This window comes from Lissotriton vulgaris, chromosome 10 (genome assembly GCF_964263255.1).
Source record: "Lissotriton vulgaris chromosome 10, aLisVul1.2, whole genome shotgun sequence".
Taxonomy (NCBI): Eukaryota; Metazoa; Chordata; class Amphibia; order Caudata; family Salamandridae; genus Lissotriton; species Lissotriton vulgaris.
The window spans coordinates 41895541-41913840 of record NC_141698.1 but is presented as its reverse complement, the minus strand read 5'-3'; the positions used below and the strand labels follow the sequence as shown (position 1 = coordinate 41913840).

The 18300-nt window shown below is 43.7% G+C and overlaps 1 protein-coding gene across 1 annotated transcript; it reads left to right on the top strand.

Annotated features, from left to right (window-relative positions):
• Positions 1–5606: 5606 nt before the first annotated feature.
• On the top strand, positions 5607–14488 carry LOC147684504 (olfactory receptor 1f45-like). Its single transcript, XM_086939667.1, has 3 exons — positions 5607–5774; positions 12709–13632; positions 14375–14488. The coding sequence occupies exons 1-3, from the start codon at positions 5607–5609 to the stop codon at positions 14486–14488; spliced, it is 1206 nt and encodes a 401-aa protein (XP_086795793.1).
• The last annotated feature ends 3812 nt before the right edge of the window (positions 14489–18300 follow it).

The window sequence follows — 18300 nt, the reverse complement described above, 5'->3', positions numbered from 1 at the left end:
CGGCAATGGCATCCTCATCAACACTCAGACCCGGTACATCCTCCATGGTATTCGGAGGGTGGTCGTGGTTAAAGGAAAGTGAATCAACCACAAGGGAATCTATGTGGTTAAGTAGTGGACCAATACAATGAAATAGTTTCACTGTTGGTACCCTCAGGAGTCCTGTGGGGGTAACCCACGTAAATCAGTAAACAACAGGGAGGGACATAAAAGGGACAATATTTAGAGGGGTCCAGTGTGCATGTCCCATCAAACTATATCCAAAAAGATGCACAAAGTTCCCCTAAGGGGTAGTGTTAGTATAGTAGGGTGTTTTTTCTTCCTCTCTCTAAGTACGGATATATACAAAAGTCAGGGAAAGGTATCCCTTGTCGGAACTAGGGATGCCTCACACAACAGGCTGGTTTAACGGCTGTTGTCATATCGCCAGCTAGTTGTCTCGTGTCATCATCGGCTTCCTGCTCCAACGTCAAGCCGGCGCTGCAATGCCTGACGGGTAGCACGTAGTGCTACACTTTAGTGGAGATCTTTTGTTCCTGGCCGTTGATCGAGTGAGTGTGAGGGGCCCAAGTGATTAAGTAGTGAGGTGATGTGTGTTAAAAAAGGTTAGTATAGTCTACTCTGGTCAATTTATTCATGTAGCTAACTACCTTGTTAAAATGAGAGGAGTCTCTCTCCTATCGGACGAATTTAACGAACTTACATGTCCAAAGTACCTCAGGGTGCTCTGCCTGCTAGATGACTTGAGGAAAGACAGAGAGACCTCAACTTGAACCTCACAATGTATATAGGCCTCAGAACACTTGACGGCAACTTACTGACCACACCGGGGGGAGGGATATGGGAGGCAAGGGGGGGAGGGTTGGGGGAGGGGGGAAAGTTGGTTGTTGATGGGATTGATTAATGACATCGTCGGTCAGATCTGTGCCCTCACCCACCTTCATGGACACATTCTCCTACACAGATGTGAGGCTTGCCCTCGGGCGGGAGGGGAGGGCTGCCAGGTGGAAGTTTGGGGTCTCCTTTGCACTATTCCTATGTCGACTTGTCATGTGTTTGATGTCAAAGAATAGTAAATGTATACTTACTTATTTACGCATACCTTCTCAATGTTTTGGTCGTCGACAATTTGGTACAGTTTTCTGTCTACTCAATATTTTTGGTTCTGATATTCTGTCAGCGAAACGTAAGTAGCAATGCTGGGTTATAAAGTTCAGGGATGTTATCTACAAATAGGCAGTCTAGTTTTGCATGTTATCTAGAGAAGCTCCAGGGACAAGCAGTGCATTTTGTTGTATCTATCTTATGATTGGAATAACATAGTAGTGAACAAAGAATAGTGTTCAGTGGGATGTATGACGTTACAACGCATACACAGCCGCGGTCGGCAGTAGGAGTTCATGCAGAGCGGTGATGTGGGGAGGGGGAGGGGCAGGGTGGGGGGTAGTAATGTATGGATTACGGACTTTAACAGGTAAGTAAAAAAATAAATAAAACAAATTTCGTTGTGCGCACTGCGTTACCAAATACAATGCAATGCGTGCACAGAAATTGCATTTCCTGGAGGTAAAGTTTGTGAAGTGATTATCTCCACCTTTACTTTGTTTGAACAATGCCTCAAATTCTTTCAAGAGAAAAATGATCTGCACCTCTGAAAGTCTTTGTCATATTTGCTTTAATATGTTCAAGGTACTGACTCAATCACCTGGCTAAATCAGTTTTACACTGTGTCACATGCAGCAGGAGTGAGAGATGCTGATGGCTGGCTACTTTGAATTCTTAGGGCCAGATTTACAAGTACGGGTGCATCTCTGCATATTTGCAGAGCTGCGCCAGTTCATTTGCGTGAATGAAAAATAGCCTTGCCCCACCAAGGATGCGCATCATTCACAATGCGGCGCAACGTGAAGCAAGGTCAGATAGATGCGTGACATAAGCAAAACGCAACTCCAGCAATGGTCAGAAATTCCTATTCCGACCATGCTGCGTCACCCCTTATGCCTGCTTCAAGCAGGAACAAGGTTTTGATGCAGTGGCATCATCAAAGTCACTCAGTGAAATTCACTTTTGTGAGGCTTCCTTGCGACGGAACACCCACCCTGCATACATTATACCTGACGCAAGTATAGTGTAGCGCAGGTCTTTACAACGTGACACACCTCCCTAGATGCGTCACACTGTAAACATGTCGCATTGTGGCACATATTTTAAGATGCCATTGCGTCACTTCTGTGTAAAGGTGACACAAGGGGCTTGTAAATCTGCCCCTTAGTGTCTTAAAAAAGAGACCCAGCCAATGCAGAACTTAGTCATATACCAGGTGCTATTAGATTGGCAGGAGCCCAAAGCACAATCTTCTATGTGGCTTAACCAAAAATTATGCAGGAAATTTAATTTAAAGAGGCAATTAGCTATAAATTATACTGAGGCTTTCTGCACAACATGTGGAAATCTTGGCCATGAATTAGAAGATTGCATGGCTAAGAAAACATACGATCTTTGTGGCTAAGCTGGACATGAGTTTAAAAATGTCCCCTCTTCTTATGCCTTTAAAATTAAAACTGCATGGATGAAGGAACCCTCCCTCCCCACCAAAGAAGTGGGAGGTCAAGGGTAGATGTTGAGGCAGAAGTGAAAGAAATAATCAGACTTAGTTTGGAAGAGGAACATCCTCTTAGTTTATCTCTGTCTGATAAAAAGGTGCATATCATTGTGGAACAAGAAAACTCAGGGAAATAAACTTGTTTTGTGTAAGGAGAGCAAACAGGTATAATTTATAAGGCTGAGAGAACATTGAACCCAATGAAGTATTTTCATCAGGTGCTCCTGAAAAAACAATAGCTCCCACACCTGATGTGGATGTGGCTGTCCAATCAGAGCAAACACTTTCCAAAGCCATTAGGGGGGAGTATTGGAAACCAACAACCACAATTTCCTCTAAGGACTCTTGTGTTCAGATAGACTATAGATGCAAAGCCAAGGAACAGTCATCTTTTTCTGACTCTGTAATTGCTGGCATTGTCTTTGAGGTTGAAACAGCCATGGACATTTCAACCTCATTAACAAGGAAGGAGAAAGAGGGCTATGATGCTGAAGCGACTGGATTTGAGAGCAATGACTTAAGAGACTAGTGTGCACAGGAGGAAAAAGATAAACATAAAGAGGGTAAAGAGCAAGATGCTTCCACCCCTGTTATAAAGAGAAAAGCACAAAAAAGAGATAGTAAATTGGACAATAGGTAAAATAAGGCATTGTCTACTATATATGAATTAATGTTTCCTGATGCTTCTCTTGGGGAATATTAATGTTAGGTGTTTGTGCAATGATGCTAAATGTTCAGTGTTGTTTAAGCTTTGGAAACAACAAAAATCAGATGTACGTTTTTTTACAGGAATGTGCTATGCCAGAACTCTCAAAAGACAAAAAAGTACAGGAAATGTGGACCTGTGACCCTTCAATCTGGTCAGGCCATAATTCTGACAGAAATACAGTAATATACATTTAATTTAGTAGTGAAAAGCAGATAACTATACTTGGATGGTATATGACTTGGACAAATAATTTGCCTTAATAATGTGTTTTGCCCTACCTCATTATCATGCAGGGACAATCTTTTGAGTTAATCACCACTGCTCCTTTTATGCAACAGAAAGGTTTTTTGGGAGGGGATTTTAACTGTTTACTGGATGTCAATGACAGAAAGACTTGTTGGTATACCTTGATAGCAGTTCCAAATCATTGCAGAATATCATTGCAGATTTTCGTTTACAGGGTACTTACAAAGTGTTACACCTTAATGATAAAGGAGGTGGGATGACATTAAGATTAGTATATGTTCCTTCTTTATTCGTGAGGGAAATAGGGTCACCATTTATGGGCACAGAGAGACAGGATCTAGTATGACTATTGTAGGGTGTCATCTGGTGTAGTTAGAGCAAGTGATTCCCAATACATTCCACCAGGTTGTAGTAGCAGACAACTGACAGAGCCACTACACAGTGGCTCTGATTCCCTGTGAATGAGAAGGGGTCTCAGGTCTTCTGAATGTTGCTGTGAGCCCGGCCATGCCTTTTAGACTGTTTTTCTTGACTGGAGCTCAGGCCATTCCTGGATGTGTTGGTGTTGCTTGAGTGGGTCTGTGCAACCACCAGGTCCATGGCTGACCAGCAGGGTAGTGGAGGAGATCTAGAGCCGGCTGAAATGGCTTAGAAAGCTGCCATGAGAAGGTGTGGGAAACCAACCTCAGAATTTCCCATGGTACAGGTGGATGGGGCACGGGAAGGGATCCACCCCAAATCTGACTGTGGAAGACATTGCCTCCTTTAGTGACCTGCCATAGATTGCTGGATGGCAGGCAGAAGGGGGACCCACTAGGTCAGAGGGAGGGCCCAAGACTGGATGGCATAAGGTGGCAGCTTGTGATACCTCTGGTAATCACCTCATATACCAGGAGAATGAACTCCTGTATAGTGGCCTAAGGTACCCGTGCATGGGGGATCATGGTCGTTGGTAGTCCTCCATTGCTACAGGGCCTTTCTCCTGGGACTGGCTAATGAGATAACCCTGGCATGACATCTGGCAAACTACAGGAACTTTGTCAGTATTGTCTCTCACGTCTATTGTCCCCAGATGGCATCATATGAGGGTCTCCTCAGATGCATTTTGTAGGACTTGCCTAACTTGCTAGGGCAGTGGGAATACAGGAGAAACATTTATCTGAAAGTCCCCTTGATTCACTTACCTGTCATGGGTGCCCCCTCTGAAAGTGTTGGCTCAAACACTGTAGGGCCCATGTGCCCCAGACAGCCTTAGGCAACAGCTTTATCCTAGTCTTGGTGAACCTTGTCACTAGATACTCAGAGGCCATACCTCTGAGGACTGTAACTGCACCTGCAGTGGCTAGGGCTCTGATGAGGATTTCACCTGGGTTGGGTTCCCCAAAGTAGTTATGTCTGACAGGGGCACCAACTTCATATCTGCGTACATGAAGTCAATGTGGGAAGAGTGTTAAGTACCCTATATGTTCTCCACACCCTACCATCCACAAACAAATGGGCTTGTTGAAAGATTGAAAAATGACATCATTATGGGTCTACCTGAGCCCAAGAGGTGTAAGTCGGACGTCCTCTTGCCATGCGTGCTCATTGCCTACAGGGAGGTACCACAGAAGGGTGTCAGATTCAGCCCCTTTGGACTTCTCTATGGACACCTTGTTAGGGGACCTTTCAGTCTGGTCAAGAAGGAGTGGGAACAAGTACCCAATATTCCCACCCTTACCAGGGATGTGGTTAGCTACTTGCTAGCTCTCATGAACCAGATGGGCAAGTTCTGGAAGAAAGTTTCTGAGAACTTGGAAGCAAGCCAGAAAGTTGTGAAGCGTGGTATGACCAAATGGCTACCCATGCGGAATTTCAATCTGGGTAGAAAGTGGGGGTAATGGAAACTGTGGAGCCCGGATTCCCCAAGACCATTGGACCGGGGTTTAAGAGGTAGATGAGAGTAAGGGGGAGCCAAAATACCTGGTGGATGTCAATACCCCAAGACACCCATTAGGGGTGCTCCATATCATCTACCTCAAACCAAACTATAAGAGGTCCGGGATTATCATGCTGCTGGTGACAGATGATGGAGAGGAGGAGGAGAGATATCCTCTCCCTGACCTCTTGTCATCAAAAGAAAAAGATGGGTCAGATGAGGGTGTTAACCTCTCCCCTCAACCTCTTTCCTACCCTGACCCCAGACCAGCAGAGGGACTGCCGCCAGTTATTGGGACAGTTTGCCTCTCTCTTTTTCCTCACTCCTGGGCTTGCACATCTATTTTTCCATGATATTGACACCGTAGACCGCCCCACCTTTCACAAGGAAAAATATACAGGCTGTCTGATAAAGTGAGGGCCTGCACAAAAGAGGAGGTCTCTAAGGGATTAGAACTAGAGGTGAATAAGTAGTCACTGGTCTAGCCAAGTGGTGCTGGTACCAAAAGTTCCCCCCCCCCTGGGTGCTTGGGTTACAGGTGATTCAACTCAGTTATTGCTTTTGGACTGAAAAATACCCCTACCACCTTCCAGTGTCTGGTGAACCAGGTCTTAGCTGACATGGAGCCCTTCAGTGCTGCTAAGTGCCATAGCTGTCTTCAGTAGCAGCTGGAGGACCACCAGAAGAAAGTGCTTCAGGCCCTGCAATGGACAGTCTTCACTCCCAAGGCCAAGAAGTGGCAGATAGGGCAGGGTTTTCTGGTGTACTTGGGAAATCTCATTGACAGAAGTAAGGTGCTGCCCCTCCATGCCAAGATAGAAACAAATCCAGCGTGGGAGCCCACAAAATTCTGACTAAGGTGAAGTCCTTCCTGGACCTCACAGGATATTACATGAGGTTTGTCAATGGGTATGACACCAGTGTAGCCCCCTCGATTGAGCTGACATCTAAGAATCAGCCCAAGAAGTTGACGTGGACAGAGGTTTGCCAGGAAGTCTTTGACTCCCCAAACAGGTCATGTGCACAGCCCCTGTGATCAAAGCCACTGATTTTCGATAGAGTTCATAGTCCAAAGCCCCTGTGATCAAAGCCCCTGACTTTGGAAAGAGTTCATAGTCCAAACCGATGCCTCAAAGCATGGCATGGGGTAGTTCCATCACAGCTCAATGAGAGGGCCTAGACCAACCTGCATCAATCACCTCTAGGAGGTTAGGGAAGAGAGGTGGAAAGCGAAGAGAAGCGAAGAGAAGCCTTTGCTATGGCCTGGGCACTGAAGAAGCTTAGGCCGTACTTGTGTGTGCCAGCACACCTCTTCCACAGCCGCCCTGGGGATCCCGAAAGATAGTAGCACGTGGGAAACCTTAGCAGGATGAATAGGCAGAGCACCAAGGTCTTCCATAGTCGGTGAAAATGACGAAAGGGGGGACCATCAGCGCCGTGGTCTCCTAGTTTAGACTTCACATTGTTATGCCATTTATCCATTCTTTCTGATGCATCCATCAACTGTATCAGGATGACAATGTACTAAAGCCTTTCTTACTGCCCTGGATGCCACACCCACGTAACCAGTGGTCACACTTTTTCCGTTGTTTTTAGAATATTATTACACATTACTGCAGGCACCGCTTTTCCATGCCGTACAGCTAATCTTTCAAAACGTGTGTCTGTTCAGATTTCACTTTTTGAGACATCCCTTACGAGTGACAGCTTTCAGAGCAGGTTGCTTAGAACTCACGGTTGTTCCCCATATCGTAGATAATACTCGCTACATTCACCATTTGCTAGGCATGGTATCTACCGCCTGGATTTTTTCTATCTCACCCTCACACACCCTCACACCAACCCTTCACCCTCACACACCCCCTCACCCCCACATCCCCTCACCCTCACACCCCCTCACACACCCTCACCCCCAGACACCTCCTCACCCTCACACCCCCTCACTCTCACACCCCCTCACCCTCACACCCCTCACCCTCACATCCCCTTGCACTCCCTCACAACCCCTCATCCTCACATACACTCGCACCCTCACACCCCCTTGCACCCCTGACCCTCACCCACCCCCTCACCCTCACGTACCCCCTCACCCTCACACACCCTCTCACCCTCACTCACCCTCTCACCCTCACACACCCTCTCACCCTCACACACCCTCACTGACCCTCACTCACCCTCACCCCCCTCACCCTCCTCACCTCACACACCCTCACTCACCCACACACCCTCACTCACCCACATGCCCTCACACCCTCACCCTCACACCCCCTCAACCTCACACCCCCTCACCATCACATACCCTCACACCCCACCCACCCTCACACCCCCTCACCCTCACACCCCCTCAACCTCACACCCCCTCACTCACTCTACCGCCCTCACTCACTCTACCGCCCTCCCTCTATCTAAAGCCCTTTCTCTATCTATCGCCCTCCCTCTATCTATCAATCGCCCTCACTCTATCTATCTATTGCCCTCACTCTATCTATCTATCTATCACCCTCACTCCATCTATCTATCGCCCTCACTCTATCTATCTATCGCCCTCAATATATCTATCTATCGCCCTCACGCTATCAATCTATCGCCCTCACTCTATCTATCGCCCTCACTCTATCTACCTATCGCCCCCCCTCGAGCTGTCTATCGCCCTTACTCTATCTATCTATCGCAGCACCACAGCATCACTCAGGGGCACCACAACATCACTATGCGCTACCACAGCATCACTCAGCGCCACTACAGCATCACTCAGCACCACCACAGCATCACTCAGCACCACCACAGCACCACTCAGCACCCCCACATTATCACTCAGCACCACCACATTATCGCTCAGCACCACTACAGCACCACTCAGCACCACCACACAGCACCACTCAGCACCACCACAACATCACTCAGGCAGCACCACCACCACAGCATCACTCAGCACCACCACAGCACCACCACAGCACCACCCAGCACCACCACAGCATCACTCAGCACCACCACAGCACCACTCAGCACCACCACAGCACCACTCAGCACCACCAAAGCACCACTCAGCACCACCACAGCATCGCTCAGCGCAACCACAGCATCACTCAGTGCAACCACAGCATCACTCAGCGCAACCACAGCATCACTCCGCGCAACCACAGCATCACTCAGCGGAACCACAGCATCACTCAGCGCAACCACAGCATCACTCAGTGCAACCACAGCATCACTCAGCGCAACCACAGCATCACTCCGCGCAACCACAGCATCACTCAGCGCAACCACAGCATCACTCAGTGGAACCACAGCATCACTCAGCAGCACCACAGCATCACTGGTTCAAATATGTTCTCTCAATGTTTCAAGCTATATTACAAATGTCACAAAAAAATATTAATATTTCACTTCTGTTCTTGAATTTTCATCACAATAAAATACACAAAAGTTATTTTCAAAAGTTTAAGCTATTGCCATTATAAATTACAATCACTTTTATTTAAGTATTAATTATTTGAAAAAATTAAAAGCCATTGTTATTTGTAATATCAATACATCTAAGTCACGTAAATACAAAACATGTTGCATTACAAATGCTATAGGTGTCACATTTGCGATAGTTATAACTATTGGCATTGTAAATGACAAAGCTATCAATTTAGCTATTTTAAAAACCAACACATAAATAAAATAAATGTCATTTACAAGACCAATAGCTCCAACTTTTCTAATGCGAGACCTATTGCATTTCCAATGCTTGTTTTCATAGAGATGGTAGATTCATTCCAGAAAGAGAGGGGGGCTTTAAGGATTATGATTCACCGAACAGTGATACATGCCAGGTGGGATTCAGTATCACTGGGTTTCATGACTCCCTTTTGGACAGGTCAGGTGGGGTACCTCCCTTATAGTGTGTGGCTACAGGGGTTCCTGAGCCCTTCCTCCATTGGGCCCGGATGACCCAAGAATATAGTGAGCTGGTCTCACAGGATGTATGATACATGAGTGCAGTGTCACACCCAAACCACATGAAAGTGATGCATGCATTTAATGCTCACATGTTATGAGTGGGATATTTTCCCTAAATGTTCAGTCAAGAAATTTGGTTAATATAATTGTAACATTGATGTCTTTTAGGTAGCTAGGGACCAAAGATCATAGGGTGACATCAAAGGTCAGACCACTTATCAGTGGCGTGCACAATGCTTGTATGCCACAAAATGATCCTGTGTCCCATCCTGAAAAATGCTATGGACTCTTTTGATCCAACAGGTGAGTGGTGACGGGGTATTAGTTCCTCTTTTATCCACACTGTATTTTTAAAACCAAGTGGTACCCCACTCAGTATAAAGGTCATATTGGTGTGTCACATTGGTTTCAAATTTATTTCTATTTCACAGTTCCATACTTAGTTAGAAGTGCCTCCCTCACTCCAGGGTGAAGGCCCGCTCTCCATCAAAACAGGTTTTTGGAGAACAAGGGTAGTCCAATGATGAAGCATGACACCTGGTGGTACATAAGGACATCCTGTTACATCCGTGTGTATGTCTAGTAGTTGGCTGAGGTAACATGAACATAGTGCAAAATGTGCTAGAATAAAGTCTCAAAGGTTTTCACTCAGTGGCTTTTTTGTGTGTAATAGTTTGTGGCTGGAATCTAGCTCACCCTTGAAGCCCCATAGTCTCTGGTTTCCTATGTGGATAGTCTCCAGGGTTATTGTGTTTAGATTTTCAGGTGTGGTACTTATCAGTTCTGGAGCTCTCAGTAGATTTTCCAAGAGCTCTTCTTGATTTGTCCTCTTTGTCTTAGACCATCAAGAGTGTCCTCTTGGCTTATCTCCAGTTCAGGGTTTGGGAAACATCTGGCCATCCTGGCATGTACTGGGACTTTTACAGAAAGCATTGACAGTTATCAGACATTTCTGGTCTCCTTCAGCTCATCTATTTATAAGTACATCTGAGCAGTCCAGGTTGGCTGACATGTGGCTTAAGAGATTGATCACATAGCTCTGTGTCTTGCATTGGTGTCCTTATTTCTTTAAGAGAGGGCACATGAGACATTAGATGGATGCAAGTCAGTGATTTCTGCCGGTCTTAAGTTTGGGTAAAGGAGAACCATTTGGTAATCATTTTCTTGTTTTGCAGAGCCTTAAAATTAATCCAGCTCAAGGCTCATCGAAATCCTAAACATTGTGCTTTGTAGGAAGTAAATGTCGTATTGTAATCATTCATGATAAAGACTTTCTCTTCTTGGAGCATTTATCCACAAGATTACAGACAGTCCTGTGTAGGGTATTGTTCTCTACAAAAATGGGCCATGAACCCTAATATGTTGTTGGCTAACAAAGAACATTATATGCATATTGACTTCAGGTCTGATTTAAAGTTGGGTTGAAAGTTTGTGTGTCACCCATTACAATGTAGTGTTCTGAGTCATCAAGGCAGTTTAGGAATATAGCATTTCTCATTGATGTGTTACAGGTTTGTCCACCAATGGTGCAGTATCCAACACAGTCGGATGATCATTGTTGAGGACGCTTCTAGGAGTATGTTATGTCTTATGGAATTTTCAGAAGTACATGTGGACACTAGAAATGTACACCCAAGATATCGCTACATTATCAGTGAATGTCCACATGTATAATCGTCTTTAACATTGAATTATCATTCTTGCCTCAAGTGAGTGCTTTGGTTATGGGATTTACAGGCAGGTGCTCGTCCTACACAGAGTCTGTGTGCCTCCTCCAAACCAGTCACCAGCTAAAAGTTACAAGAGATATGGCCTTGCTGCTCACAGGTTATGCCATCTATACTGAGCTCCCAAATCACTCCATCAGTAGGCTACTAAGACTGAAAACCAGGTACCAGATTGTGCATTTGCATACATAATCACATCATACCAGCTCTAGAAGTATTAAGCAGGCTCCTGGGGGAACCAAGGATCAAGTGCAAGGTTCTGTGCATAGTCCACAAAACCATGCACAATACCTTGCAACAAATGAACTATGCTTTATTGCACCCCTCTGCATATCAATCAGAGATGTTCACTCTGTTACTGCATAGGTGCTAAGTCAACCCTTATTTAAATAGCTGGACCACAGAGGTAGACGATTCGTAATCCTAGGGAATAAAATGTGGAACTCTCCAAACATGCACCTGCCAAGAGTTGGATGCAATGAAAACATCAGTTAATATCTCTCAATTGTAGTAGATCCTCACATCCCATCACATATCAGACACATAATTTTATCTAAGGCACTGAATACTTTGAAGAACATAAGCAGGTAGGGAAGCAACACATTATTTTCTCCCTAAACGCTAGAGGTTGTTTCCTCCATACTTGATGTGACAATCAACCACCTTGGAACATATATTTTTCTCAGAAGTAACTCCAGCAGAAATTGTGCCAATCAGACATGCTAGATCGGGTGAGTGCTCAGCCATCATTTCTGGTGGAGTTAACTAAACAAATTGGTGAGGACTTTTGGGACTGCAAGAGTTTCGACTGTCAGGACTTTGCCCATCAACTGAATGTAAATACGGTGGATAAGCTATTGAATGTATGATGGGTAATCCATTATTTTGCCTAAGAATTCTCCATCAATAGAGATTCATACCCTGCTGGAAATCGTGCTTTTAGCAGGTGTAAATTAGTCAAGTAGCATTTGTTTTAAATCCATTTTTTTGGTCTAGGGTTGTAGAAAATTGATTGGCTTTCTTCAGCCCTCTGTTGCTGCAGAGTAAAACTCATGGGAAATGAAAAATGAAAGGGAGAGGAGTGCAAAGGGCCCTGTGTACTAGGCAACCGCTTCTATAAATCACTGCCCTTTAGGAAGTCCTGTACTCTAAGTGTCAAGAGTAACTGGACAGTGCGTCAGTACCAGATGCTACTCAGGATAAAAGGTATCCATTGATTTAGTACTGTCCATCGTGCAGGGCTATATTTAGCATCCCCACTATTTCAGATCAGCTGGATGAACATTCCTTCCTCTGTGGAACATCTGGCTTAAGAGAAAACATCACCTGGTGAGGCTGATCAATCTAAACTTTGCCCCTGCAAAGTTTAGAAATTTCCTGTGGTGTTATTAAGGGTAGTTGCTCGCCTTTACTCAATTACATCTGAAAAGATTTATGCTTTATGTTCAATATTTCACAAGGTTGTTGTATGTTTTTCCACATATTTAGACAAAATAATTTAAAACAAAGACAGTTTTGGTGTCAAGTGTATCTGATATACATTTTTTCTTATTACCAGATTCCCGAGACACACGTGGGCCTGAAGAATTGGACATTTACGAAAGAGTTCATCCTACTAGGACTCTCAGACCAGCCCAGGATACAATTGTGGCTCTTTGTGATATTTCTGACAATGTATGTTACCACTCTTCTAGGAAACACAACAATCATCTCGATCATTCGATTAGAATGTCGGCTGCACACTCCCATGTATTTCTTTCTTAGTAACTTCTCATTTGTTGACATTTGTCTGACATCTGTAACTGTTCCAAAACTCCTGGCCAACATTCTTTCTGAGAAGAAGAGTATTAATTTCAGCGGGTGTGTGGCCCAGCTCTACTTCTTTCTTTTGATTGGTAACATGGAGAGTTTCCTCCTGGGTGTGATGGCTTATGACAGGTATGTGGCCATTTGTAACCCTCTCCACTACACCACTGTGATGAGCTGGCAAGTCTGCCTTGTGTTAGTTATAGTGTCATGGATCATCTCTGCATTGCATTCTCTGATATACAGTGTCATGGCCTCCAGGTTGTCCTTCTGCAAGTCCAATATCCTACACCACTTCTTCTGTGACATCCCACCACTGCTGAAGCTCTCGTGCTCGGACACATCAATATATGAGCTCATTATTTTCACAGAAGGGTCCATTGTTGTTATGGGCCCATTCATCTTGATTGCCATCTCGTATGCCCTGATAGTTGTTACTCTGCTGAAAGTGCCTTCTGAACAGGGTCGATGGAAAGCCTTCTCGACTTGCTTCTCCCATCTAGTTGTAGTTACCCTCTTCTACGGCACAGATATCTTCATGTATTTTCGGCCATCTTCAAGTTACTCCCTGGATTATGACCGTGTGGTCAGTGTTATGTACACTATTGTGGCACCAATGTTGAACCCCTTCATATACAGCTTGAGAAACAAAGATGTGAAGGATGCCCTAAAGAAAGTACTCTGCAGGTCAAGGAAGTAAACATGCAATCAAGTATCCCTTGGATTACTGTTGGGGACTGCTCAATTTCCTAAACACAACCATGGTTGAACACATAAGCTCTCTTTAGGGGCAGAAATATTCTGCCATTTTTGATTTGCCTCCGAATAGTGCCGTTTGCAATAGTCTGGAGTATGGCAAACAGAATGTGCTGCAAACATGGGAAGGTTTGCCCATGAAAACCTTTACCTAATCGGTTAGGGAGTGTCCAGGAGTGAACATAAACCACTGGCTTGTGAAACTTACAAGGTGGCACCTCACCCACTGCTCAACATCACATTCCTTGGACCTGGGGGAAAACAGTAGAGGAACTGAACCTACAGTTTGACACATGTCGCAGCCTGAAGAGCGGGAGGTGTTCACACTTGTACTGAGGACTAAGAAGTGGACCACTAGAAACTGGAAGTGGACTGGACTCTGCTAGACCTAGTCCTGGTCCGTAAGTGCTGAACCTGATGTCCCGGGAGTTTTTGAAGTGACTAAGAGGAGCTGCCCCAGAAACCTACAAAAGTTGGGACTTAGAAAGTGTTTGAACTTCCAAGTCCTCCTGAGTGTATGCAGCAAAAATGTAATTTCTTCCATTCTGAGCTTGATATAGATGTCAGTGGGCCCCCATCCAGTGGCTATCCAGCTTAGAGAGGACCTCAGCAGATAAATCCTGTAAAATTGCATTTCTGTAGGATTTTGATGTCCATTTCAGATATTAAATCAGAAGGTAAAATCTTTGACTGGGAAGAATCCGCTTGATGTATCCAACCCACGCTCCATGGCAGTCAGCCTGAAAGCGCACCTACATTCCTGTCTGGCACTTTAATTTTTAAAAATATTTATTACAAAGTGCTTTTGTATTCAGAATGTACAACTTTCTTCTGTTATATGCATATTTGTTTTAAAAAAGAGAGGTTATGCTCCTTGTCTCAAATAATTCCCAAGCAACTTTTCAGCATTTTACAGATGTTGCTCTGGCAAAATGTAGATATTTTTGTCATGAAATACCGAAAACTATACATATATTCTCTAAAATCAAAATGTGTAAGAACAACAACAACATGTAAAGGAGCAAGTGATATCACTGCAATCAAATAAGTGACTACATGTAAATCTAATATTAAGTTTATTTTGCTTATACTTTATGTGTTTTCTCCAGGATCTATTAGAAACTAGGGGGTATAATAGCAATAACCTCGTTAAAATGATCGCCTTTAGGCCCATAGGAATGAATGGGAAAGCCATTCCTTATATGCGATTAGCAATTAGCTAATCGCAAATTAGGAATCAGTAGGAATCGCACATTTTATTGCGATTCGTACATGCATCCCGTTTTGCGAGGCTTTAATAGCGAATCCTTAAAATTTGCTATTAAGGACTCGCAAAACATGACTTTGATGAATCTGGGGGATAGTGAATAACGATGCATCATATCCAGTCGCTAGGCACTTTAAGGCAATTCACAACAATGATTTGGGGTGCCTCTCATATTATGTGATCAATGGGGTAGCACCTTTAAGAAAGGGTGGCGACAGAGAGAAACTTCTAAGGAAACTTGAAACACGTATGATTGTGGAGTTGGACAGCAAAAATCCAAATGGGCTTAATAACACCGATGATTTGCACAATTATTTATGAACTTATATATGACTATGTTTTTTACAGGATGTGTTTTTGTAATGGATTTTAAGATCTAACTGAGACTGCATGAAATATGATTTGAATATATTTTTATAGTCGCTTTGAGATTAATTGAAACATTGGTAAAATCCTCTGACAACCGCTAGTTTTGCACAATTAAGAAATCCGATCAGTTTTTAAATAAGGTGTTTTAAGGGGTGTGGTGTATATGCATAGAGGAGAGCACTTTATGCACTTTTTGCACTTTTTTACAGTATAGCACTTTATTGAGAGGTTCCCGTTTAGCTAGAACTATGTCAGTATAACATATTAAAAAATTGAGAGGCAGAAATATTTTGCTTGGGCATTTATGCAGACATATTTAGTTGTGGCTTCATGTATGAAGAAATATGAATTCAATGCATTCATGCAGGAATAAATAATCTTTAAATATGGAAAAGCAAATACGATAATGGATGCACAATCTCAATATTGAAAGCATTGTCAACCCAGAAACATGTCACAGTGCAGGTGGTCATAGAGAGACCCAGCATAGCAGGTTTTTTGCATATATATCCTGAAAATATGCACAATGTATTGTTAACATATTTACATATATTTATTTCTAAAACTTTTAAATGTTTAAGAAATATTTGTCACAACGGTATGGATGTGGCAAAACAACAATTTGACAAAAGGAACATCAAATGGAAACCGACTTGTCGCAAGGGTGTAGAGAGACCAATGCACTTAATAGAGATGTCTTCTATGACTAGCTATTGGTGAACACGTGATTTCTGCACAAGGGGTAGACACTAAGCATAATTTAAAAATGATGGCGTTGTGGCATTTTGATATGTGTGATCAAGAGCATGGCTGTGCTCGAAACGCGTCGCAGAGCAGAAGACTGAAATAAAATTACCTTCCTGCCAGAACCTTGTGGCCCGTCTCTCTCATTTCACCGTAACTGGAGGTCCTGAGGGAATGCGTGGAAAGATATATATATATATATATATATATATATATATATATATATATATATAGATATATATATACATATATATATATCAAAGCTCCAAAACTGACCCCAGCAGAGATGCACTCAGAAGGAGACTCGCTGTAAAGGCGTTTAAACAGGTAAAACTGATCCGCACACCAAACTCGGCCACAGCAGGATGCCGTCTGCAGCCTGACGCGTTTCAGAGCCCTTCGCTCTTTCTTCAGAGGCTGGGCATTACCTTGTGCCCTGACACACCCACACATTAAATACCCTCCAATGGGCTAGCTTCAATGCGCAAACGCACAGTCTTATGGACTTTGTAGTGTGTGTCCTTTATTTACAATCCTGGATGGATGCACTCGTAATTTTCGCTGTATCCGATTGAAAGTTCTAAATGAACCTCGGGGTGCTGCACAGTCATAAATCCTTAGTAACCTTCCCACATGGAGCGCTTGCATGATTATCAAACACGTGGCCCCAGTCTTAGCGAGGTGGTGCATCTCTCGCGGCGGGACTGCCGCGTAACATCAAAGCTCCAAAACTGCCCCCAGGCAGAGATGCACTCAGAAGGAGACTCGCTGTAAAGGCGTTTAAACAGGTAAAACTGATTCGCACACCAAACTCGGCCACAGCAGGATGCCGTCTGCAGCCTGACGCGTTTCAGAGCCCTTCGCTCTTTCTTCAGAGGCTCGTGGGTGTGTCAGGGCACAAGGTAATGCTGCACCTTGACATCGAATATGCGGGTTCCCGGAGTAAAGTGTTGCAAACTCCAGCACTGGCCAGAAGCAGAGAATGCTGAGCTGATGCTGGGACTCAAACCTGGTTTTGCCAGTTCACGTCAGCTGCTGATAAAATGTGGAATTGACAGTACGGTAAAAGATATGTATATACAAGACTGAGTTGCATGGTGTGAGAAATTGGGTTATTGGTTGCAAGGGGTTAAACCCTATTAAAGCAACAGCCGCAAAACCTGTCAGGGTGCACCACTAAAGTCACTAAATTAACCTGTGGTTAATCCTCTGGTAGCTTGACACAAATGCAGTCTGGCTTGACTTAGAGGCATTGTGTAAAGTATTTATGCAGCACAAAAACAGTAATAAAGTGAGTAAACAACAAAAGAAAAATTCCAAACCAATTTTGAAAAAATATGGAACATATAATATATTACCAGCAAAAAATAAATCAGTAGAACCGGAGAAATGCAATTCAAAAGATTTAGGTACCAAATAGTGCATAAAAGCATAAAGCACCATCTGTGGTTATATGGTCCCACTGTGCTGGAACAAAGTCAAATGTTTTGAGGGCTGAACACAGGCCCTAGGTTGGGTCCAATGAGAACTGTACATTATGTCCTCAATGTGAGATGCGATGCAGAGTCCTGCATTTTGGACATAGAGTTAAGGTAGACTACAACTGCTAATGATACTGTACCATGCCCCAGCACTGCTTATCTCCTTTTATGCACCATGCACTGACCAGAAGAATAGGGACTCCTTTGCTAATTAGTAATTGACAAAGAGACGCCTGCCAATCCTGAAATGCCCTTCTCCCAATACCCTGTGATGATACAGGATTCTAGAGGTGAATGAGCCCCCCTCTCAGAGAAAAAGAGAAAAGAAAAGCAAAGGATAGAAGCTATTTTGGGAAGTTTGAATACATTATAACAAGCACATAAATGATACAACTAAAGTATGATCTGGATGTCAATTTTTGCACGACAAATGTTTTTTTCCAGAAATTAACACTTGACATACTAGAGGCCATTTTTATACTTTTTACATCATACTTGAGGTAAGGATTTTGATAACTATACAGAATGTGTAGCCTTTAGTGTAGGAAGCCTTCAATGTCTTCTGCATTCACCACATAGTTGCTGAAATTAATGCATCTCATAAAATGGAAATATTCTCTCGGAGGTGGAGCTGTGCACTTATTAGCCAGTTTTATAACTATCAGCTAGGAATACTCTTTTACAATTACTGATTGTTGGTCCCAAAAAAAAAAAAAAAGGGCACTGA